Here is a 26,101-nt window from a genome sequence, read left to right on the forward strand (position 1 = left end):
CCTTCTGACGTTTTAACTTATCAGGTTTCCTAAACGTAGGAGGAGGTTCAATCTCATCATCAATCTGGAGAATCAGCTTGATAGCCTCCACTAGTCCAGGAACATCAACCTGAGTTGTAGATTCCTCATCAGAAGCAACTGTATCAGTATCTGAAGGATCAGTATAATCCCCATCCTCATCGGAAGAATCATCCGAAATATTAGTGGATTGTGAGGAAAAAATGGCCTGCTTAGAGGACCCCTTGGTCCCAGTAGGGCGAGGGTTAGGTTTGTGTTTAACCAAGGACTGATTTAATTGCTGTAACTGGGTTGACAGAGTATCCGCCCATGGCGGATTAACTACAGGGACAATATGTGGTTGTAATGGCACAGGAGGTCCCACAGGGGGTGTATGTTGTGTTACAAGCGTAGTCAGCACATTTGAAAATGCAGCCCAATGTGGATCCTGATTTGCCACAGGAGCTGCGGGCAGACTGGAAGGTGCAGAGCACCCAGTACCTGAACTCTCAGCTGAAATCCTTTCCTCAGGTACATCCGTGGCGCCAGCACTGCATGATATAGGAGCGTCTGTGGATTTCCCGCCCTGTATAGCAGACATTATTGGGAATGTAGTCTTAGGGCGTAACAGTATAATATAGCCAGACAAAACACAATACCTGACCAAAAAAAACCCTGTGTTATGTGACCGCAAATGCAGAACACAAACAGAGGATTTAAGCAGTATGAGGTGACTGAAACACACAGTGAAAAATATAAAATAGTATATCCTGTGGAACACACTATATGGTATATGAGACCCTGACACACTTAGTCCCCCAGGGTACAGAATATACTGATAGCAATAAGTGTGATACACAGAATAGAAACCACACAGCAGCTATGGGCACACACAGTCACAGGTACAATGCAGAAATGATTACATACTTTATAACCAATAAAACTGCACTGGACTAGTAATACTACATATAGAAATGTATGTATACAGATATAACAATGCACAGTAAACACTGGATGTATATCACAGAATACTTGTACTATATATTCATATAGTAGTACACTTGTTCTTAACTAACGCTGTCTAAACGACATGTAGAATACTTAAGTGTCCTGTAAATGCACAGCACTGATGAGGCAGGCGGCTTTACAGAGGAGACAATGCCCAGCAGTCCCAGGGTGAGCGCAGCTATGTGAAATGGCGCCCAAACGCTGACAGGGAGTGAGTGAGAGAGAGAAATGCAGCTCCAGGACGGGAACACCAGCAGTAGATGGCGCCTGGAGCTGTGGGAGGGGCTACAGGTCAGGGCCTTATCCCCTCTGCTGGACTTCACCACCGGGTACTATGGAGCCTATAACAAACTGAATTTTGTAAATCCGACCTGTGCTCCCTGCCCTGGTGGATAAAGCGGGGTCCCTGCATGGCCACAGTGTCCACGCCAGCGGCGCAATCTTACCTCCTCCCTGAAGTGCGGCCACGCGATCCAGGAGAGAAGCAGTGGTGATGTGTGCCTGATGACCGGAGCGCCTCCGCTCTAAGTACCCGGGAACCAGGCCGCGGGAGTATACAGCGCCGCTGGGGGAGGTGATGGAGCCGCAGCACAGAATGTCAACATGACATACACTGCAACTAGTGCTTGTGCTGCGGCCCTTGAAGTCTTCTAAAAAAGCTCTTTTCAGGGCTGCCTAGCGCAGCCCCTCCCTGTTAACTGCCTGCACTGCAGGCACCAACTTACAAACTGAGCTCCAGTGCCTGGAGGCGGGGCTATAGAGGAGGCAGTGCAGTGCATCCCAGGAACAGTCAAAGCTTTAGCCTGTTGGTGCCCCAGATCAAGATCCAACTCTACACCCCGATATTATACCCTGTGGAATCCCAGTGTACCCCGCTGCAGAGATACAATCATATTGTATTGTAATGAACAGCGATTTTTTGCTGCAGGATTTATAAAAGCCTGGTATTTCCCTTTACAATATTGCTGCTTTCAATTAAAAAAAAAAAAAAGCAGATTGTGCATTACATTTTCCACATAAATTAGTGTTTTTCTGACCTAATAAATTAGAAAACCCTTAAAGGGCTGTGATTCCGCCTGCTCCTTCAATGCATGATTACATACATCTTTTCATCTGTCCTTAAGAGAACCGTTTGTTAGGTTTTCAGGTCTTCCTTGTTAATATCTTTATTTTCCAGTCTTTGTGCTGCTTGTTCGAGATCTGCAACAATCAAATCCACATCCTCTCTGGAAGTGTCACGTCCCACACTCAAGCGAATTGCCCCTCGTGCAGCCTCTGGGGGAACTCCGCTGCTCAACAGCACAGGGGAGAAGCTGTGAGAAAAACAGCGTATCACTTTACATACAAATTGTCTGCAACAGATGATTCTGGGCATTGTTGAACTGAAAGAAGATATTTTTTATTAAAGAGTAACACTTATAAGCAACTGCTTACATCTATGACAAAAGTCAGTTTTGGGAAACTTTATTGACAACCTAAAAGCTTCTAGTAATTGTTGTCTTTTTGTATTTTTTGTATCCCGTTGGGACACTGTGGGGTATATTTACTAAGGTCCCGATTTTGACCGAGATGCCGTTTTTTCTTCAAAGTGTCATCTCGGTAATTTACTAAACTCAAATCACGGCAGTGATGAGGGCATTCGTATTTTTTGGGTAGTCCATGAAAATAATTACGAATGAATACACCATCGGTCAAAACACGGCTGTTTAAGTATGAATCTCGGTCATTTACTAAGAAGTGCAAAGCAAAAAAAAATAAAACACTGCCGTGAAAAATTACAACTCGTAAAAAAGTGCTAAAAAAAAACAGACCTGCTTTTTTAATCCGTGATTGTATAGGCATGCAGGGATCCATGAGATCCGTGCATGTATATCAGTGGGAAGGTGTGGGAAAGTGGTTATTTTCTAAAAAAAAATTGCGTGGGGTCCCCCCTCCTAAGCATAACCAGCCTCGGGCTCTTTGAGCCGATCCTGGTTGCAGAAATATGGGGAAAAAATTTACAGGGGTTCCCCCATATTTAAGCAACCAGCATCGGGCTCTGCGCCTGGTCCTGGTTCCAAAAATACGGGGGACAAAAAGAGTAGGGGTCCCCCGTATTTTTAAAACCAGCACCGGGCTCCACTAGCTGGACAGATAATGCCACAGCCGGGGGTCACTTTTATATAGTGCCCTGCGGCCGTGGCATCAAATATCCAACTAGTCACCCCTGGCCGGGGTACCCTGGGGGAGTGGGGACCCCTTCAATCAAGGGGTCCCCCCCCAGCCACCCAAGGGCCAGGGGTGAAGCCCGAGGCTGTCCCTCCCATCCAATTGGCTGCGGATGGGGGGCTGATAGCCTTTTGTGAAAATGAAAAGATATTGTTTTTAGTAGCAGTACTACAAGGCCCAGCAAGCCTCCCCCGCATGCTGGTACTTGGAGAACCACAAGTACCAGCATGCGGCGGAAAAACGGGCCCGCTGGTACCTGTAGTACTACTACTAAAAAAATACCCAAAAAAAGACAAGACACACACACACCTTGAAAGTAAAGATTTATTACATACATCCACACAAACATACAAACATACTTACCTATGGCCCCACGCAGGTCGGTCCTCTTCTCCAGTAGAATCCAAGGGGTACCTGTTGAATAAATTATACTCACCAGCTCCAGGGTCCCAGGCTCCTCGTAGCATCCATTTGTAATCCACGTACTTGAATAAAATAAAAAAAACGGACACCCGAGCCACGCACTGAAAGGGGACCCATGTTTGCACATGGGTCCCCTTTCCCCGACTGCCAGAAACCCACTCTGACTTCTGTCTAAGTGGGTTTCTTCAGCCAATCAGGGAGCGCCACGTTGTAGCACCCTCCTGATCGGCTGTGTGCTCCTGTACTGACTGACAGGCGGCACACGGCAGTGTTACAATGTAGCGCCTATGCGCTCCATTGTAACCAATGGTGGGAACTTTCTGCTCAGCGGTGAGGTCACTTTCGGTCAACCGCAGGGCAGAAAGTTCCCACCATTGGTTACAATGGAGCGCATAGGCGCTACATTGTAACACTGCCGCGTGCTGCCTGTCAGTCAGTACAGGAGCACACAGCCGATCAGGAGGGTGCTACAACGTGGCGCTCCCTGATTGGCTGAAGAAACCCACTTAGACAGAAGTCAGAGTGGGTTTCTGGCAGTCGGGGAAAGGGGACCCATGTGCAAACATGGGTCCCCTTTCAGTGCGTGGCTCGGGTGTCCGTTTTTTTATTTTATTCAAGTACGTGGATTACAAATGGATGCTACAAGGAGCCTGGGACCCTGGAGCTGGTGATTATAATTTATTCAACAGGTACCCCTTGGATTCTACTGGAGAAGAGGACCGACCTGCGTGGGGCCATAGGTAAGTATGTTTGTATGTTTGTGTGGATGTATGTAATAAATCTTTACTTTCAAGGTGTGTGTGTCTTGTCTTTTTTTGGGTATTTTTTTAGTAGTAGTACTACAGGTACCAGCGGGCCCGTTTTTCCGCCGCATGCTGGTACTTGTGGTTCTCCAAGTACCAGCATGCGGGGGAGGCTTGCTGGGCCTTGTAGTACTGCTACTAAAAACAATATCTTTTCATTTTCACAAAACGCTATCAGCCCCCCATCCGCAGCCAACTGGATGGGGGGGACAGCCTCGGGCTTCACCCCTGGCCCTTGGGTGGCTGGGGGGGGGACCCCTTGATTGAAGGGGTCCCCACTCCCCCAGGGGAACCCCGGCCAGGGGTGACTAGTTGGATATTTGATGCCACGGCCGCAGGGCACTATATAAAAGTGACCCCCGGCTGTGGCATTATCTGTCCAGCTAGTGGAGCCCGGTGCTGGTTTTAGAAATACGGGGGACCCCTACTCTTTTTGTCCCCCGTATTTTTGGAACCAGGACCAGGCGCAGAGCCTGATGCTGGTTGCTTAAATATGGGGGAACCCCTGTCATTTTTCCCCCCATATTTCTGCAACCAGGGTCGGCACAAAGAGCCCGAGGCTGGTTATGCTTAGGAGGGGGGACCCCACGCATTTTTTCTCTCCGTTTTACAGTGTTTATTTAAAAAAAAAAAAAAAAAAAGAACCCCAGCACGGATCACACAGATCCGGCCGAGATTCATTTTGAAAAAGTCGGCAGTGTTTTGCTAATCACTGCCGTAAAAAAGGTAAAAAATAAGAATTTACTTACCGATAATTCTATTTCTCGTGGTCCGTAGTGGATGCTGGGGACTCCGTCAGGACCATGGGGTTTAGCGGCTCCGCAGGAGACAGGGCACAATAATAAAAGCTTTAGGATCAGGTGGTGTGCACTGGCTCCTCCCCCTATGACCCTCCTCCAAGCCTCAGTTAGGATACTGTGCCCGGACGAGCGTGCATAATAAGGAAGGATATTGAATCCCGGGTAAGACCCATACCAGCCACACCAATCACACCGTACAACCTGTGATCTGAACCCAGTTAACAGTATGATAACAACGAAGGAGCCTCTGAAAAGATGGCTCACAACAAGAATAACCCGATTTTTGTAACAATAACTATGTACAAGTATTGCAGACAATCCGCACTTGGGATGGGCGCCCAGCATCCACTACGGACTACGAGAAATAGAATTATCGGTAAGTAAATTCTTATTTTCTCTAACGTCCTAAGTGGATGCTGGGGACTCCGTCAGGACCATGGGGATTATACCAAAGCTCCCAAACGGGCGGGAGAGTGCGGATGACTCTGCAGCACCGAATGAGAGAACTCCAGGTCCTCCTCAGTCAGGGTGTGCCCCTGACCAAGTAGCAGCTCGGCAAAGTTGTAAAGCCGAGACCCCTCGGGCAGCCGCCCAAGATGAGCCCACTTCCTTGTGGAATGGGCTTTTACTGATTTTGGCTGTGGCAAGCCTGCCACAGAATGTGCAAACTGAATTGTACTACAAATCCAGCGAGCAATCGTCTGCTTAGAAGCAGGAACACCCATCTTGTTGGGTGCATACAGGCTAAACAGCGAGTCAGATTTTCTGACTCCAGTCGTCCTGGAAACATATATTTTCAGGGCCCTGACAACGTCAAGTAACTTGGAGTCCTCCAAGTCCCTAGTAGCCGCAGGTACCACAATAGGTTGGTTCATGTGAAAAACAGAAAACACCTTAAAGAGAAATTGAGGACGAGTCCTCAATTCTGCCCTGTCAGAATGAAAAAGTAAGTAAGGGCTTTTATATGATAAAGCCGCCCATTCTGACACACGCCTGGCTGAAGCCAGGGCTAATAGAATCTTCACCTTCCATGTGAAATATTTTAATTTCACAGTGGTGAGTGGATCAAACCAATGTGACTTTAGGAAACTCAAAACAACATTGAGATCCCAAGGTGCCACTGGGGGCACAAAAGGAGGCTGTATATGCAGTACCCTTTTTACAAACGTCTGAACTTCAGGCACTGAAGCCAGTTCTTTCTGGAAGAAATTTGACAGGGTCGAAATTTGAACCTTAATGGACCCTAATTTTAGGCCCATAGACAGTCCTGTTTTCAGGAAATGTAGGAAACGACCCAGTTGGAATTCCTCTGTAGGGACCTTCTTGGCCTCACACCACGCAACATATTTTCGCCAAATGCGGTGAAAATGTTTTGCGGTTACATCCTTCCTGGCTTCGACCAGGGTAGGGATGACTTCATCTGGAATGCCCTTTCAGGATCCGGCGTTCAACTGCCATGCCGTCAAACGCAGCCGCGGTAAGTCTTGGAACAGACAAGGCCCCTGCTGGAGCAGGTCCTTTCTTAAAGGTAGAGGCCACGGTTCTTCCGTGAGCATCTCTTGAAATTCCGGGTACCAAGTCCTTCTTGACCCATCCGGAACCACGAGTATCGTTCTTACTCATCTGCTTCTTATGATTCTCAGTACTTTTGGTATGAGATGCATAGGAGGGAACACATACCCTGACTGGTACACCCACCGTGTTACCAGAGCGTCCACCGCTATTGCCTGAGGGTCCCTTGACCTGGCGCAATATTTGTCTAGTTTTTTGTTCAGGCGGGACGCCATCATGTCCACCTTTGGTTTTTCCCAACGGTTTACAATCATGTGGAAGACTTCCCGCTGAAGTCCCCACTCTCCCGGGTGGAGGTTATGCCTGCTGAGGAAGTTTGCTTCCCAGTTTTCGACTCCCGGAATTAACACTGCTGAGAGTGTTATCACATGATTTTTCGCCCAGCGAAGAATCCTTGCAGTTTCTGCCATTTCCCTCCTGCTTCATGTGCCGCCCTGTCTGTTTACGTGGGCGACTGCCGTGATGTTGTCCCACTGGATCAATACCGGCTGACCTTGAAGCAGAGGTCTTGCTAAGCTTAGAGCCTTGTAAATTGCCCTTAGCTCCAGTATATTTATGTGGAGAGAAGTCTCCAGACTTGATCACACTCCCTGGAAATTTTTTTCCTTGTGTGACTGCTCCCCAGCCACTCAGGCTGGCATCCGTGGTCACCAGGACCCAGTCCTGAATGTCGAATCTGCGGCCCTTTCATAGATGAGCACTCTGCAGCCACCGCAGAAGAAAACACCCTTGTCCTTGGAGACAGGGTTGTCCGCTGATGCATCTGAAGATGCGATCCGGACCATTTTCCCAGCAGATTCCACTGAAAGGTTCTTGCGTGAAATCTACCGAATGGGATCGCTTTGTAAGAAACCACCATTTTTCACAGGACCCTTGTGCAATGATGCACTGATACTTTTCCTGGTTTTAGGAGGTTCCTGACTAGCTCGGATAACTCCCTGGTCTTCTTCTCCGGGAGAAAACATCCTTTTCTGGACTGTGTCCAGAATCATTCCTAGGAACATTAGACGTGTCGTCGGAAAAAGCTGCGATTTTGGAATATTCAGAATCCACTCGTGCTGTCGTAGAACTACTTGAGATAGTGCTACTCCGACCGCCAACTGTTCTCTGGACCTTGCCCTTATCAGGAAAGCGTCCATATTTCTTTTAGGAAGAATCATCATTTCGGCCATTACCATGGTAAAGACCCGGGGTGCCGTGGACAATCCAAACGGCAGCGTCTGAACTGATAGTGACAGTTCTGTACCACGAACCTGAGATACCCTTGGTGAGAAGGGCAAAATTTGGACATGTAGGTAAGCGTCCCTGATATCCAGTGACACCATATCGTCCTGGTTCGCTATCACTGCTCTGAGTGACTCCATCTTGATTTGAACCCTTGTATGTAATTGTTCAAATCTTTTAGATCTCACCGAGCCGTTTGGCTTCAGTACCACAATATAGTGTGGAATAATACCCCTTCCCTTGTTGTAGGAGGGGTACTTTGATTATCACCTGCTGGGAATACAGCCTGTGAATTTTTTTCCAATACTGCCTCCCTGTCGGAGGGAGACGTTGGTAAAGCAGACTTCAGGAACTTGTGAGGGGAAGACGTCTCGAATTTCCAATGTACACCTGGGATACTACGTGTAGGATCCAGGAGTCCACTTGCGAGTGAGCCCACTGCGTGCTGAAACTCTTGAGATGACCCCCCACCGCACCTGAGTCCGCTTGTATGGCCCCAGCGTCATGCTGCGGACTTGGCAGAAGCTGTGGAGGACTTCTGTTCCTGGGAATGGGCTGCCTGCTGCAGTCTTCTTCCCTTTCCTCTAACCCTGGGCAGATATGACTGGCCTTTTGCCCGCCTGCCTTTATGGGTACGAAAGGACTGAGACTGAAAAGACTGTGTCCTTTTCTGCTGAGATGTGACTTGGGGTAACAAAAGTGGATTTTCCAGCTGTTGCCATGGCCACCAGGTCCGATGGACCGCCCCTTTATACGGCAATACTTCCATGTGCCGTCTGGAATCTGCATCACCTGACCACTGTCGTGTCTATAAACATCGTCTGGCAGATATGGACATCACATCTATTCTTGATGCCAGAATGCAAATATCCCTCTGCGCATCTCGCATATATAGAAATGCATCCTTAAAATGCTCTATAGTCAATAAAATATTGTTCCTGTCAAGGGTATCAATATTTTCAGTCAGGAAATCCGACCAAGCCCCCCCAGCGCTGCACATCCAGGCTGAGGCGATTGCTGGTCGTAGTATAACACCAGTATGTGTGTATATACTTTTTAGGATATTTTTCAGCTTCCTATCAGCTGGCTCTTTGAGGGCGGCCGTATCTGGAGACGGTACGCCACTTGTTTTTATAAGCGTGTGAGCGCCTTATCCACCCTAAGGTGTGTTTCCCAACTCGCCCTCACTTCTGGCGGGAAAAGGTATACCTCCAATAATTTTCTATCGGAGGAAACCCACGTATCATCACACACTTTAATTTATCTGATTCAGGAAAAACTACAAGTAGATTATTCCCACCCTACATAATACCCTTATTTGTGGTACTTGTAGTATCAGAAATATGTAACACCTCCTTCATTGCCCTTAACATGTAACGTGTGGCCCTAAAGGAAAATACGTTTGTTTCTTCACCGTCGACACTGAAGTCAGTGTCCGTGTCTGTGTCTGTGTCGACCAACTGAGGTAAATGGGCGTTTTTACAAGCCCCTGACGGTGTCTGAGACGCCTGGACAGGTACTAATTTGTTTGCCGGCCGTCTCATGTCGTCAACTGACCTTGCATCGTGTTGACATTATCACGTAATTCCTACATAAGCCATCCATTCCGGTGTCGACTCCCTAGAGAGTGACATCACCAATACAGGCAATTTGCTCCGCCTCCTCACCAACATCGTCCTCCTACATGTCGACACACACGTACCGACACACAGCACACACACAGGGAATGCTCTGATAGAGGACAGGACCCCACTAGCCCTTTGGGGAGACAGAGGGAGAGTTTGCCAGCACACACCAAAAACGCTATAATTATACAGGGACAACCCCTTATACAAGTGTTTTCCCTTATAGCATTTTCACATATGTAATCATATCGCCAAATAAGTGCCCCCCCTCTCTGTTTTAACCCTGTTTCTGTAGTGCAGTGCAGGGGAGAGCCTGGGAGCCTTCCTCACAGCAGAGCTGAGCAGGAAAATGGCGCCGTGTGCTGAGGAGAATAGGCCCCGCCCCCTAAAACGGCGGGCTCTTCTCCCGGAGTATGTGAGATCTGGCAGGGGTTAAATACATCCATATAGCCTCAAGGGCTATATGTGATGTATTTTAGCCATAAAAAAGGTATAATACATTGCTGCCCAGGGCGCCCCCCCCAGCGCCCTGCACCCTCAGTGACCGCTGGTATGAAGTGTGCTGACAACAATGGCGCACAGCTGCAGTGCTGTGCGCTACCTTATGAAGACTGAAAGTCTTCTGCCGCCTGTTTCTGGACCTCTGGACCTCTTCAACTTCGGCATCTGCAAGGGGGGTCGGCGGCACGGCTCCGGGACGAACCCCAGGGTGAGACCTGTGTTCCGACTCCCTCTGGAGCTAATGGTGTCCAGTAGCCTAAGAAGCAAATCCATCCTGCACGCAGGTGAGTTTACTTCTCTCCCCTAAGTCCCTCGTAGCAGTGAGCCTGTTGCCAGCAGGACTCACTGAAAATAAAAAACCTAACTTAAACTTTTATTCTAAGCAGCTCAGGAGAGCCACCTAGATTGCACCCTTCTCGGCCGGGCACAAAGATCTAACTGAGGCTTGGAGGAGGGTCATAGGGGGAGGAGCCAGTGCACACCACCTGATCCTAAAGCTTTTATTATTGTGCCCTGTCTCCTGCGGAGCCGCTAAACCCCATGGTCCTGACGGAGTCCCCAGCATCCACTTAGGACGTTAGAGAAAAAACACGAATGACATCGACATCGGAACAAATGAAAAATCCGAATACGACAGCTTAGTAAATTAGTCGTAATAAATTCAAAAAGTTGCAAGTTTACACTTTCGATGTCATTCGTGATTGAACTTTGACCTTTTTCCGAAAATTACGAATGTTAGTATATATATCCCTGTCTAGGTCGACCACTATTGGGCGACAATAAGTAGGTCGATATGGTTTCTAGGTCGACAGGGACTCTAGGTCGACATGACAAAAAGTTGACATGAGTTTTTTTACTCTTTTCTTTCAATTTTTTGCATTTTTTTCATACTTTACGATCCACGTGGACTACAATTGGGAACAGTAACCTTGCCCGAAGCATGGCGAGTGAAGAGAGTCATGCGAGGGGACACGGTGCACTAATTGAGGTGGTCCCGGTCACTGTACGGAGAAAACGACACCAAAAAAAGTAAAAAAACTCATGTTAACCTTTTCTCAAGTCGACCTAGAGCAATGATGGCTAACCTCGACTCTCCAGCTGTTGTTGAACTAAACATCCCAGCATGCCTTGCTACAGTTTTGCTATTTGGCCATGCTAAAACTGATGCAGGGCATGCTGGGATGTGTAGTTCAACAACAGCTGGAGTGTCAAGGTTAGCCATCACTGATCTAGAGTCCCTGTCGACCTATAAACCATATCGACCTACTTACTGTCGAACAACAGTGGTCGAACTAGACACTGTCGACCTAAGTCTAATCTACCTAACACACCACACCCATCCTGTTTGCCCTGGCCCACCAGAAATCATCTCAAAAAGTTTTTTTCCAAGACTAGGAACAGCACGAGCTGTATTAGTAACACTCTGGTGACTGCAAGGAAGACTGGGCAGTGAAATGGACCTTCCCAACTTCGTCCTGAGGACAGTATCTCGGTAACTGTTTCAGTTTTACTTTGGCCAATGTGAGAGAAGAAGGCGTTTGTTGTGAGTTATAGGACTTGTGGCTTCAGAATCATTACACCATGCATGTATTAAAGATGCACCAATAGTGGTGTAAAAGGTGGTATCAATACCTAATGTGCTGGCCTACTCTCTTATAGCTGTTTCTCTTTCATCCACTAGGGGACACTGGAACAGCATATACAGTAGTGGTGTGAAGCTTGCAACCGGAGGTGTGGCACAATCTAAAATTAAACATTGTGTGCACAGCCGGCTCCTCCCCCTTCACGCCCCTCAGTTTGTAAAATTGTGCTAGGAGGAAAGAAGCACAGATGGGAGCTCCTGCTCCTTAAATAATTTATTTATTTATTTGTGTTTTGTCATTTATGACTGACCCAATCCCTCCTAACTAAAAGGAGGGTGCAGGTTTTTCCAAAGAAAAATGGTGCCCAATCCTACTTAAATGAAAGGAGGGTGCAGGCGTTACTAGATGAAGATAAGGCTATGTCTACCTAATAAAAGGGTGACAAATGGCCTCAGAATAGAGAGACAAGGAACCCAGCTCAAGGGATCTACATCTCTACAGGTAAATCCGAAGCATCAGGTTTTTATGCAGCTCATTGTACTGTGAGTACCGTTGGGAAAAGGGGGGAAGAAACCTATTTCAGGAGTCTTTGTAGTGTCGCGCTGCACGCTACTGCCTTCCGTCTATTGGACTCTGGTGGCCGGGCAGACAGTGCAGCATCCCCCTCTCTCCCTCCCTCCAGCGGCTCTGTAATACTGCACCTGTGGCTGGCCGCAGCATTCCGTGTCATGCGGCTGAGGGCTGCATCGTCCCTGCACTCCCGAAGCCGCTCTTAACAAAACGCTGCTACTATCTCCCACGTGCCCTCCCTCCACCGGCACACTCGGAGGGTCGGGGGTTCAGAGATAGGTGGGAGACACAGCGGGGGTTAGAATCCACAGATGCTGCTGAATAGTTAGGAGAGCTGTTTGACACGGGGAGCTGGAGCCCTGGGATAGATAGGGCGCTGGGGGGAATGTTATGAAGTGTACAAAAAAATTCAGTGGCGGCAATCTTTAAGCAATGGTGCAAGTAGAAAAAATATGTTACGGGTACTGTGTGCGCGCGTCAAAAATGGGTGTGGCCAATGAAAATGGGGGGGTGATACACATATGGGGGAGGGGCAGATACACATATGACCCCAATAGTGCCAGATACACGTTTCCCCACAGTGCCAGATACACATTGCCTCACTGTGCCAGATACACAAATGGCCCCAGAGTGCCAGATATACATTGCCTCACAGTGCCAGATACACATTGCCCCACAGTGCCAGATACACAAATGCCCCCACTGTGTCAGATATACATTGCCCCCCAGTGCCAGATACAGAAATGCCACACAGTGCCAGATATGCCTCCAGTGCCAGATACAGAAATGCCCCCAGTGCCAGATACACATGCCCCCCTAGTGCCAGATATGCCCTCAGTGCCAGATACACATGTCCCCCCAGTGCCAGATACACGTCCCCCCAGTACCAGATACACATGTCCCCCCAGTGCCAGATATGGCCCCAGTGCCAGATACACATGTCCCCCGAGTGCCAGATATGCCCCCAGTGCCAGATATCCCCCCAGTGTCAGGTACACAAGTCCCCCCAGTGCAAGATATGCTCCAAGTGCCAGATATGGTCCCAGTGCCAGGTATACATGCCCCTCCAGTGCCGGACATGCCCCCATCCCTCCCCGCTGCTGCTCACCGCTGCCATCCTGTCTGTGTGAGGGGAGGAGAAGCGCAGCCTGCGCCTCTCCTTCCCCTCAGTCTCCGGCGGGTGCGGGTGTCTCAATTCAATTCAGTGCCAATCCGTGAGCCAATCAGAGCTCGCGGTGCACCGCGAGCTCTGATTGGCTCACGGATCGGCGCTGAATTGAACTGAGACCCCCGCCGGAGACTGAGGGGAAGGAGAGGCGCAGGCTGCGCTCTCCTCCTCTCACATCAACGGCGGTGAGCGGCGGTGAGCTGCAGAGGGAGTGAGAGACGGGGAGCGGCGGCCTGTCGTTCTGGGTACAGCGTACCCACGGCTAAATTCTTAAGGGTACGCCGTACCCACCCGTACCCGCACACTTGCACCGCTGTCTTTAAAATATAAGAGGCGCCAAGATGCTGAGCAGGGGAAGCTATACGGCCACTAGAGTGGAGCCATAAATCCTGACCAGTTAGAACAGGGGGAGGGGTTTTAGTATAGAGTATACTCCCTCTACTGGTTACTTGTAGGTAGATCTCTGATGCAGAGGATTTTCCATGTGTTTTTTATGTTTATGCTTTATATTTTCAAAGGACTTCTAATGCAAAGATCCTGTGAAAATAAAGGGAACGACTAGATATCAACCCCGACCTCTGAACTGAATCACAGTTCGTGTGCGAGGGTTGCAACAAGGCTGTTTAAAATAAGAATTTACTTACCGATAATTCTATTTCTCGGAGTCCGTAGTGGATGCTGGGGTTCCTGAAAGGACCATGGGGAATAGCGGCTCCGCAGGAGACAGGGCACAAAAAAGTAAAGCTTTACTAGGTCAGGTGGTGTGCACTGGCTCCTCCCCCTATGACCCTCCTCCAGACTCCAGTTAGGTACTGTGCCCGGACGAGCATACACAATAAGGGAGGCATTTTGAATCCCGGGTAAGACTCATACCAGCCACACCAATCACACCGTACAACTTGTGATCTAAACCCAGTTAACAGTATGACAACAGAAAGGGCCTCTTAAAGATGGCTCCTTAACAATAACCCGAATTAGTTAACAATAACTATGTACAAGTATTGCAGATAATCCGCACTTGGGATGGGCGCCCAGCATCCACTACGGACTCCGAGAAATAGAATTATCGGTAAGTAAATTCTTATTTTCTCTATCGTCCTAAGTGGATGCTGGGGTTCCTGAAAGGACCATGGGGATTATACCAAAGCTCCCAAACGGGCGGGAGAGTGCGGATGACTCTGCAGCACCGAATGAGAGAACTCCAGGTCCTCCTTTGCCAGGGTATCAAATTTGTAAAATTTTACAAACGTGTTCTCCCCCGACCACGTAGCTGCTCGGCAGAGTTGTAATGCCGAGACCCCTCGGGCAGCCGCCCAAGATGAGCCCACCTTCCTTGTGGAGTGGGCTTTTACAGTTTTAGGCTGTGGCAGGCCTGCCACAGAATGTGCAAGTTGAATTGTGTTACAAATCCAACGAGCAATCGACTGCTTAGAAGCAGGTGCGCCCAACTTGTTGGGTGCATACAATATAAACAGCGAGTCAGATTTTCTGACTCCAGCCGTCCTTGCAATGTATATTTTTAAGGCTCTGACAACGTCCAACAACTTGGAGTCCTCCAAGTCGCTAGTGGCCGCAGGCACCACAATAGGTTGGTTCAGATGAAATGCTGATACCACTTTAGGGAGAAAATGCGGACGAGTCCGCAGTTCTGCCCTATCCGAATGGAAGATTAGATAAGGACTTTTATAAGATAAAGCCGCCAATTCAGATATTCTCCTGGCAGAGGCCAGGGCTAGTAACATAGTCACTTTCAATGTGAGATATTTCAAATCCACCTTTTTCAATGGTTCAAACCAATGGGATTTGAGGAAATCTAAAACTACATTTAGATCCCACGGTGCCACCGGAGGCACCACAGGAGGCTGTATATGCAGTACTCCCTTGACAAAAGTCTGGACCTCAGGGACAGAGGCCAATTCTTTTTGGAAGAATATTGACAGGGCCGAAATTTGAACCTTAATGGATCCCAATTTGAGACCCATAGATAATCCTGATTGCAGGAAATGTAGGAAACGACCCAGTTGGAATTCCTCCGTCGGAACCTTCCGATCCTCGCACCACGCTACATATTTTCGCCAAATGCGGTGATAATGTTTCACGGTGACTTCCTTCCGTGCCTTAATCAAGGTAGGAATGACTTCTTCTGGAATGCCTTTCCCTTTTAGGATCTGGCGTTCAACCGCCATGCCGTCAAACGCAGCCGCGGTAAGTCTTGAAAAAGACAGGGACCCTGCTGTAGCAGGTCCCTTCTCAGAGGTAGAGGCCACGGTTCGTCCGTGAGCATCTCTTGAAGTTCCGGATACCAAGTCCTTCTCGGCCAATCCGGAACCACTAGTATTGTTCTTACCCTTCTTTGCCGTATGATCTTCAATACCTTTGGTATGAGCGGCAGAGGAGGAAACACATACACTGACTGGTACACCCAAGAAGTTACCAGTGCGTCCACAGCTATTGCCTGTGGATCTCTTGACCTGGCGCAATATTTGTCCAGTTTCTTGTTGAGGCGAGACGCCATCATGTCTACAATTGGTCTTTCCCAACGGTCTATTAACATGTTGAAGACTTCTGGATGTAGACCCCACTCTCCCGGATGAAGATCGTGTCTGCTGAGGAAGTCTGCTTCCCAGTTGTCCACGCCCGGGATGAACACTGCTGACAGTGCTATCACGTGATTCTCCGCCCAGCGAAGAATCTTGGCAGCTTCTGCCATTGCACTCCTGCTTCTTGTGCCGCCCTGCCTGTTTACATGGGCGACCGCCGTGATGTTGTCCGACTGAATCAACACCGGCTTTCCTTGCAGGAGAAGTTCCGCCTGGCTTAGAGCATTGTAGATTGCTCTTAGTTCCAGAATGTTTATGTGAAGAGACTTTTCCAGACTCGTCCATACTCCCTGGAAGTTTCTTCCTTGTGTGACTGCTCCCCAGCCTCTCAGGCTGGCGTCCGTGGTCACCAGGATCCAATCCTGAATGCCGAATCTGCGGCCTTCTAATAGGTGAGCCTTCTGCAACCACCACAGAAGTGACACCCTTGTCTTTGGTGACAGGGTTATTCGCAGGTGCATCTGCAGATGCGACCCTGACCATTTGTCCAACAGATCCCTTTGGAATATTCTTGCATGGAATCTGCCGAATGGAATTGCTTCGTAAGAAGCCACCATTTTTCCCAGGACTCTTGTGCATTGATGTACTGACACTTTTCCTGGTTTTAGGAGGTTCCTGACCAGATCGGATAACTCCTTGGCTTTTTCCTCTGGAAGGAAAACCTTTTTCTGAACCGTGTCCAGAATCATTCCTAGGAACAGCAGACGAGTTGTCGGGATTAAATGGGATTTTGGAATATTCAGAATCCACCCGTGTTGTCTTAGCACCTCTTGAGATAGTGCTAAAGCTGTCTCCAGCTGTTCTCTGGACCTTGCCCTTATTAGGAGATCGTCCAAGTATGGGATAACTAATACGCCTTTTCTTCGAAGAAGAATCATCATCTCGGCCATTACCTTGGTAAAGACCCGAGGCGCCGTGGACAATCCGAACGGCAGCGTCTGAAACTGATAGTGACAGTTTTGAACAATGAACCTGAGGTACCCCTGGTGTGCGGGGTAAATCGGAACGTGTAGATACGCATCCTTGATGTCCAAGGATACCATAAAGTCCCCTTCTTCCAGGTTCGCTATCACTGCTCTGAGTGACTCCATCTTGAACTTGAACTTTTTTATGTAGAGGTTCAAGGACTTCAGATTTAGAATAGGCCTTACCGAGCCATCCGGCTTCGGTACCACAAATAGAGTGGAATAATACCCCTTTCCTTGTTGTAATAGGGGTACTTTGACTATCACCTGCTGAGCGTACAGCTTGTGAATGGCTTCCAACACCCTCTCCCTTTCGGAAGAGACGGTTGGTAAGGCAGACTTCAGGAAACGATGAGGAGGATCCGTCTCTAATTCCAACCTGTACCCCTGAGATATTATCTGCAGGATCCAGGGGTCTACCTGCGAGTGAGCCCACTGCGCGCTGTAATTTTTGAGACGGCCCCCCACTGTCCCCGAGTCCGCTTGAGAGGCCCCAGCGTCATGCTGAGGTTTTTGCAGGAGCCGGGGAGGGCTTCTGTTCCTGGGAAGGAGCTGCCTGTTGGTGTCTCTTCCCTCTTCCTCTGCCTCGTGGCAGGTACGACAAGCCCTTTGCTCTCTTATTTTTGTAGGAGCGAAAAGGCTGCGGTTGAAAGGTCGGTGCCTTTCTCTGTTGGGGAGTGACTTGAGGTAAAAAAGTGGATTTCCCGGCAGTAGCCGTGGCCACCAAGTCTGATAGACCAACTCCAAATAACTCCTCCCCTTTATACGGCAAAACCTCCATGTGACGTTTTGAATCCGCATCGCCTGTCCACTGTCGTGTCCATAAGGCTCTTCTGGCTGAAATGGACATAGCACTCACCCGAGATGCCAGTGTGCAAATATCCCTCTGTGCATCACGCATATAGATAAATGCATCCTTTATTTGTTCTAACGACAGTAAAACATTGTCCCTATCTAGGGTATCAATATTTTCAATCAGGGATTCTGACCAAACTACTCCAGCACTGCACATCCAGGCAGTTGCTATAGCTGGTCGTAGTATAACACCTGCATGTGTGTATATATTCTTTTGAATAACTTCCATCTTTCTATCTGATGGATCCTTAAGTGCGGCCGTCTCAGGAGAGGGTAACGCCACTTGTTTGGATAAGCGTGTGAGCGCCTTGTCCACCTTAGGGGGTGTTTCCCAGCGCGCCCTAACCTCTGGCGGGAAAGGGTATAATGCCAATAACTTTTTTGAAATTATCAACTTTTTATCAGGAGCAACCCACGCTTCATCACACACGTCATTTAATTCTTCTGATTCAGGAAAAACTGTTTGTAGTTTTTTCACACCATACATAATACCCTGTTTTACGGTATCTGTAGTATCAGCTAAATGTAACGTCTCCTTCATTGCCAAAATCATATAACGTGTGGCCCTACTGGAAAATACGTTTGAATTTCTACCGTCGTCACTGGAATCAGTGCCCGTGTCTGGGTCTGTGTCGACCGACTGAGGCAAAGGGCGTTTTACAGCCCCTGACGGTGTTTGAGGCGCCTGGACAGGCATTAATTGATTGTCCGGCCGCCTCATGTCCTCAACTGACTGTTTAAGGGAAGATAAACCATCACGTAATTCCACAAATAAAGGCATCCATTCTGGTGTCGACCCCCTGGGGGGTGACATCTGCATATTTGGCAATTGCTCCGCCTCCACACCAATATCGTCCTCATACATGTCGACACCACGTACCGACACACACCGCAAACTCACAGGGAATGCTCTAATGAAGACAGGACCCACTAGCCCTTTTGGGGAGACAGAGGGAGAGTCTGCCAGCACACACCACAAAGCGCTATATATACAAGGGATATCCTTATATTAAGTGCTCCCTTATAGCTGCTTTAATATATATATATATAGCCATTAATGTGCCCCCCCTCTCTGTTTTACCCTGTTTCTGTAGTGCAGTGCAGGGGAGAGACCTGGGAGCCGTTCTGACCAGCGGAGCTGTGACAGAAAATGGCGCCGTGTGCTGAGGAGATAGGCCCCGCCCCTTTTTCGGCGGGTTCTTCTCCCGCTATTTTTCCAGTCAGGCAGGGGTTAAATATCTCCATATAGCCCCTATGGGCTATATGTGAGGTATTTTTAGCCTTGTATAAGGTTTATATTTGCCTCTCAGAGCGCCCCCCCCCAGCGCTCTGCACCCTCAGTGACTGCCCAGTGAAGTGTGCTGAGAGGAAAATGGCGCACAGCTGCAGTGCTGTGCGCTACCTTATGAAGACTGAGGAGTCTTCAGCCGCCGGTTTCCGGACCTCTTCACGCTTCAGCATCTGCAAGGGGGTCGGCGGCGCGGCTCCGGGACCGGACTCCACGGCTGGGCCTGTGTTCGATCCCTCTGGAGCTAATGGTGTCCAGTAGCCAAGCAGCAAATCCACTCTGCATGCAGGTGAGTTTACTACTTTCCCCCTAAGTCCCACGTTGCAGTGATCCTGTTGCCAGCAGGACTCACTGTAAAGAAAAAAACCTAAACTAAACTTTCTCTAAGCAGCTCTTTAGGAGAGCCACCTAGATTGCACCCTTCTCGTTCGGGCACAAAATCTAACTGGAGTCTGGAGGAGGGTCATAGGGGGAGGAGCCAGTGCACACCACCTGACCTAGTAAAGCTTTACTTTTTTGTGCCCTGTCTCCTGCGGAGCCGCTATTCCCCATGGTCCTTTCAGGAACCCCAGCATCCACTTAGGACGATAGAGAAAATATATTTTTTTATTTTTCAATCTTCCATTGCCTAGTAAGAAGATGAAAGGCACTGCAATGTATTCTGTGGGGGTGCATTTTCAACATCAAATGCACAAACCAAGAACACTTTATTACCAGCACGGTAACTCCAGTTAATTTTGGCATCCATCTAAATATATGTTTAAATATATGAGAAGAGGGGAATAGGGGTGTCTTGGGGTGTGCTAAAATGTGGAGGAGACGAAGTACTGCTAATACTAAGTGAAATAGCTAGAATTCTAAAAATGTAGAAAAACAATAAAAACGAATATACAGTAGTAATAAAAAATCTAGGATAAGAGAATACTGCTTATCTTAAAAACGGAGAGTCAATTGAGGTGCACCCAACGCATTTCGTCCCATCAGACTTCATCAAGGGGTAAAGGACTACTGAGCAGAACCTCTATTTATAGCAAGTGTAATTGAGGGTAGGTAATTATGACATCACTTCCTGTTAGGGTTATATATTACTATTATTACAACAAACTTTGATATAGGCATACTGTATATAGGGGGTAGTGAAGGCAAAACCAGACCCACAGAACTTAATAGTGTATATATACATAATGCCTCCAACAGACGCTGCTGACAGGTCGGGCGGAGGAGGGAGCATCAGATATTGTCACCAAATTCAACTCTATCTGTATCAACAGTTGGTGGTCTTGTAGGTGATAGTTGAATGAGTATTTATATAAATTCCTTATTTATTTTTTACTAGAAAGCATGAGATTTCCAGCTGTCTGAAAATACTCTTCAGAGCTCCCAATATTTCTATGGCCTTTCTCCTCCTATTCTAAAAGGTGAAAGTACGGCTGAGTGGTATGTATATGTTTATCTAAGGTAAATAGGACCGCAAGTATTACTTTGGTTGCTAAAATAAATGAGCACTAAGGTTAACAGCCCTGGGGTGCGCGACAGTTGAGAATGGGCGCACAACCAGGGGGCAGTGCTCCGTCAAGGTTAGGAAAACATAACTTGACATATATTTCAACATTTGAGTATGGGCTGCGAGCCCATCCGAAACAGGGTGGAATTCATTGTTAAAATTACTTCATCCACACGGGTATAACAAAATGCCCGAGAGACGGTAATTAGAACCCTTCCTACCCTAGAGTAGGAGTGAGAAAAGGTACTGGCTCTCGTAACAGAGGACGAACCGTTAGAGGCGTAAATACTAGAGGCGGCCAGTAAATGCTTCCAAAATTCCCAAATACAAATTTTGGACTAGCGGAACATATCCGAGAGTTAAACACATATAGGGAGGTCAGCATCCCGATCTCAGCTATATCTCCCAATGGTTTCTGTGACTAACGGAATTTCAAATTCCACAGAGGGGAAAAGAAGGTGGGCTCACCCCTGCCTAGTCGGTTAACGGGACAGTCTTTATTATTACAGTCCCACTGAAAAACAAGGGTCGTATGTAGGTTGGAATTGACATGGAAATACAACTTCTAGTTGCAAGACCATCTCAAACTGACCTAGGAGGTTCGGGTTTCGGTAAAGAGGCTATAGTTACCGTGTTAGAAGGCGATTTCCCTGGGAGGAGAAGCTTTTCTTGGTCCAATGAAATTCAGACAAGTGGAGAGCCTACCGGGTATCATAGAACTATACCAATAGGCAGTAGAAGTTACTCTGGTCCACTATTCAACTAGTTTGGTTCTCAGTCTCGTGCTGGAGGAGTCTCGGATAACAGAGACTGTTCCCAATAGCCAGTAATCAGGTCTCTAAACAAACTCGCCTTGGGCCTCCTATTAGGGGGTAAGGGTTGGAAAGGGAAACTGGGTCCGAAACTTGAAAAGAGAAATTTGTATCAACAGGGTTTGGCTCCCTAAATTAAAAATAGATCTTTACAACGCCCAAGCTGTCATTCCTTCAAAAGCGAAGGCACTACTGATGGCAATTCAGAAATTGCTACACACATCCCTACTCTCAAGGAGGAACGGGATGCTTTTTGAATCTTTTTTGTCGTACCAATACCAGACGGATACTCAATTTAAAGGTTTTAAACCAGTTTCTAATGGCCTACAGATTCAAGACTGAATCAATTCAACCGGTTAGTACAGGCCTAGACCCGGGGGAGTTCAGGGTATCTATGGACATAATGGATGCAGACCTTCATATCCCGATTTGGAATCCTCACCAAGCACACTTAGCATTCATACTGGTGAAAGATCATTACCAGTTGGGGCCCTTCCATTCGGTCTATTATCAGCCCCGAAAATTTTTACAAAGATCAGGGTGATAAGGGTCGCAAGTTTGAGACTGTTAGGGATCACGATCATATCTTAGCTAGACGATCTGCTGATCTAGACCACCTCTCAGGAACAGCTGTTCACAGATGCTCAGTCGACTCATCGATTTTTCACTCAGCATGGGTGGATTGTGAATTTCCAAAAATCCAGCCTAATCTAACTCAAAGGATTCAATTTGTAGGTCTCATCTTGGACACAGTACAATTGAGGGTATTCTTACCAGAGAGAAAGATCCAGGACATACAGAGGCTGGTGGCTCAGGTACTACAGGCACAGACAGTTTCCATACGCCTCTGTGTTCAAATGCTCGGGAAGATGGTGCCGTCTTTGGAGGCTCTACAGTACGGCAGACTTCACTCCAGAACATTACAGATGTTGCTCAGGGAGCAGCTTCGCACTAGTTTCTTTGTTGCATGGCTTTCACACAAGTCCAAATGTCCCTAATATTGGTGGTCGTTATACACGACTCTCGCAGCAGGTAAGAGATTCTGCATTTGAGATTGGAGGATCCTCAAAACGGATGCCAGTCTCAGAAGTTGGGGTGCCGTCCTAGAGGAACATCAGTTTTAGAACAGATGGACGTTACGAGAGAGCAGTCTACCCATAAACATTCTCGAGCTGAGTGCAGTTACAATGCAACTTCTCCTAGCCGAAGACCTAGTAATGGGTCAACACTTGAAGGTGCAGTCGGACAATGTCACAACGACGGCATACATATGCCGTCAATATGGAACAAAGAGCAAGATGGCATTAAAAGTAGCCAAAGATGTTGTGGGCAGAAAGGTGCAACATCGTCCTTTCGGTATAGTTCATTCCAGGACTGGAGAACTGGGAAGCAAATTATCTCAGTCGCCAGGACATGCATCCAGGAATCGAGATGGTGGTAAGGAGATGGGGCCTACCTCAAGTATACCTAATGGCCTCTCGAAACACCATCAGTTGCCCAGGTATGTGGCCAGCACGAGATAGTCAGCAGAAAACGGAGTGGACGCATTGACACTTCCTTGGTCTTACGGCAGTGTTTACAATTTACCACCATTTCCTCTCATACCCAGGGTACTAAAGAAGGCCAAACGGAAAAGAGTGTGAGTAATTCTCATTGCACCAGACTGGTCCCGCAGGAATTGGTACTTGGACTTGAGGGGGCTACTAGCGGAAAATCCCTGGAGGCTACCTTTTGGAGAGAAGACCTGCTATCACAGGGGCAGTGCCTCCCAGACCTGAACAGGTTGCGTTTAACTGCATGGCTATTGAGACCTGGATCTTGAGAAGGAGAGGGATACCAAAGGTGGCTATTCCTACAATGTTAGCAGCTAGAAAGCCGGTCATGGCCATGCACTACTACAGAATATGGAAGGAAACAGGGACTGGTGTCAGGAACGGGGGATGGATTCCAGGAGATTCCACCTGTCTAGACTTTTACGTTTTCTCCTGGCCGGTTTACATGGAGACCTAAGTTTGGGCTCCTTGAAGGTTCAGATTTCGCCTCTCTCCATCCTCTTTCAACAAAGCTTAGCATCTTTACATGAGGTTCAGACTTTCTTACGGGAAGTTCTGAGGATACAACCTCCTTTTCTGTTCTCCCACAGCGCCATGGGACCTAAACTTGGTGTTGGTATATTTCAATTCAGCAACCTTTGAGCCTTTAGAGAGAGCAGGACTGAGATATCTCTCTAGGAAAGTCACGCTGTTACTTGCCTTAGTTTCGACCAGACGGGTCTCTGATTTGGGAGCCTTATTGTATAAGAGTCCCTTTTCTAATTTTCCATGAAGATAGGGCAGAACTCAGTATGAGGGCAGAGTTTCTCCCATGTGTAGTTTCGGAGTTTCACGTAAACCAGCCAATTGTGGTTCCATCTTTTCAAGGAGTTGAAGATGGGGACGTGTCTTTGGACGTTGTCAGAGCTTAACGGATATATGTGAAGTTTACGTCGTCCTTCAGGAAGTAGGACCATTTGTGTGTTCTTTCTCATAGTCCAAAGAAGGGTTGGACAACATCTAAACAAGCTCTGGCCAGATAAATTAGGCTTACCATTATGCAATAATTATCCCATGGTAAACGGGTTCCGGTTCAGGTTGGTGACAACAGATCAATGGGTACCTCATTGGGCGGAAGCCAGAGGGCAGCTACGACTCAACATTACAGAACGGCAACGTGGTTGTCAGCACACACGTTCACGTGATTCGAAAAGTTTGATACTTTTGCGTCCAAAGATTCAAAGCTTGGACGTCTAGTTTTGCAGGCTAATGACTGCACTCCCACCCTTCGGAGTAACTTTGGGATGTCCCCTACTGTATATGCTGTTCCAGTGTCCCCTAGTGGATGAAAGAGAAAAGAGGATTTTGGTACTTACCAATAAATCCATTTCTCTGAATCCACTCGGGGGACACTGGACGCCCGCCTCGGTGCTGTCTACCTGCTGTGTTCAATGTTCTTGTTAAACTGTTAGTGCGAACAGCGTTAGTTTTCTGTTAACAGAGTTCTTGGATGCTGTTTGATTTGTTGTACTGTAGGCTCCTCGCCATTGGTTTGTAATCTCATGTCCTATTCTCTCTAACAAATTTTTCAAACTGAGAGATGAGGGGCGTGAAGGGGAGGAGCCAGCTGTGCACACAATGTTTAATTTTAGATTGTGCCACACCTCCGGTTGCAAGCTTCACACCCCTACAGTATATGCTGTTCCAGTGTCCCCGAGTGGTTTCAGAGAAATAGATTTATCAATGAGTACTAAAATCCTCTTTTTACTGAATAAGGCATTTATCTTCATGGTTCATATGTGCAAGCTTCAATTGTTTATTGGTTCTATAAGGAGGACAGTTGTTCAAAAGAGGCCCTTTTGGATGGCCACAAAGCCAGTAATCCTGGCTTTCTGCCCAAACCTCAAAAGACAGGATCACTGTCCAATTTACCCACATGTTAGCAGCCAAGCGGCGATATTAGGTCATTTGGATGTTAGCAACCAAACCGGGCGATATTCGGTTATTTGGCTTGTGGGTCTACAGGTTAGATGTTTAACAGCATCACTGGTGCCTGTTGGTCTAAGCGTAAGATGACCAATCCCACAGGCTAATAGCACACACCTTTCTACCGTATTTACCAAGATGTCCAATCAATATCAATTTCCTACAACCATGATTGAAACATATGGTGAAAAAGGGTACAGCATGTAAAGATAGGACAATTTGTGAACAATGAAACAAGAAGAGCGTACTTATTCTATGGTCTGGGGTAGTGCGGCAGTCAGTGGTGCAGAGAATAGTTTGCAGGTGCATTGTAGACTTCTTTCAACTATCACTGAATTATAAAAGTTAATTATCACAGTAAGGGAAGACATTGAAGCTAAGAACAAGTTGGATATTTCCAAAAGACAATAATTATAAATATAGTTAAAAATTAAGAAAGTTGAAGGCACTGGATTGGCCTTCACGGCTTCTACATTTCTGGAAATCTGGAGGTAGATCTCAAACATTTTGTTCAAGCAATGAGACAAGAACTCACAAGGAAGGGTGTGAGGAATTCCAATTCCATGAATGTACAGAAGAAGATCTCAGACTTGATTATGCAAAAATAGGATTTTGGTTACCTACCGGTAAATCCTTTTCTCATAGTCTGTAGAGGATGCTGGGGTCCACATTAGTACCATGGGGTATAGACGGGTACACCAGGAGCCATTGGCACTTTAAGAGTTTGAGAGTGTGGGCTGGCTCCTCCCTCTATGCCCCTCCTACCAGACTCAGTCTAGAAACTGTGCCCGAGGAGACGGACATCTTCGAGAGAAGTCAAAAGAGTTGGGTGGACTGCGCACAGAGATATACTACGTTACGGGGAGTGCTGCTGGTGTTAACAAGTTGGTCCTAACTTGTTAAAATAAATGGGACAGAAATAGAAATTTTTACACTGCGCTCAACCCCGGTTTCTGATTGTGCTTGTATATGCACTAGTGCAATAAATGATGAAATCGTGCCGCTGTTCTGGAGCATTTCACTAACACGATCCACAACAGCGGCACGATCAAGTAGAAGCAGCAGCACCAGAGACGG

The 26,101-nt window shown here is 47.5% G+C and overlaps 1 protein-coding gene across 6 annotated transcripts in view; it reads right to left on the minus strand.

Moving 5' to 3' along the window:
- The window catches only part of SCLY (selenocysteine lyase), a 215,140-nt gene that overhangs the window by 15,475 nt on the left and 173,564 nt on the right, over window positions 1-26,101 (minus strand). For 5 of the 6 annotated variants that reach the window (XM_063915806.1, XM_063915803.1, XM_063915805.1 and 2 more), the window contains one exon: window positions 1,826-2,318. The exons of the other annotated variant lie outside the window; for it this stretch is intronic. In XM_063915806.1, the coding sequence (XP_063771876.1) occupies window positions 2,141-2,318 (178 nt within the window). In that variant the 3' untranslated portion in view covers window positions 1,826-2,140. Of the gene's footprint in view, window positions 1-1,825; window positions 2,319-26,101 lie in introns of those variants that run through there. 6 annotated transcript variants of the gene reach the window in all.

This window comes from Pseudophryne corroboree, chromosome 4 (assembly GCF_028390025.1).
Source record: "Pseudophryne corroboree isolate aPseCor3 chromosome 4, aPseCor3.hap2, whole genome shotgun sequence".
Lineage (NCBI taxonomy): Eukaryota > Metazoa > Chordata > Amphibia > Anura > Myobatrachidae > Pseudophryne > Pseudophryne corroboree.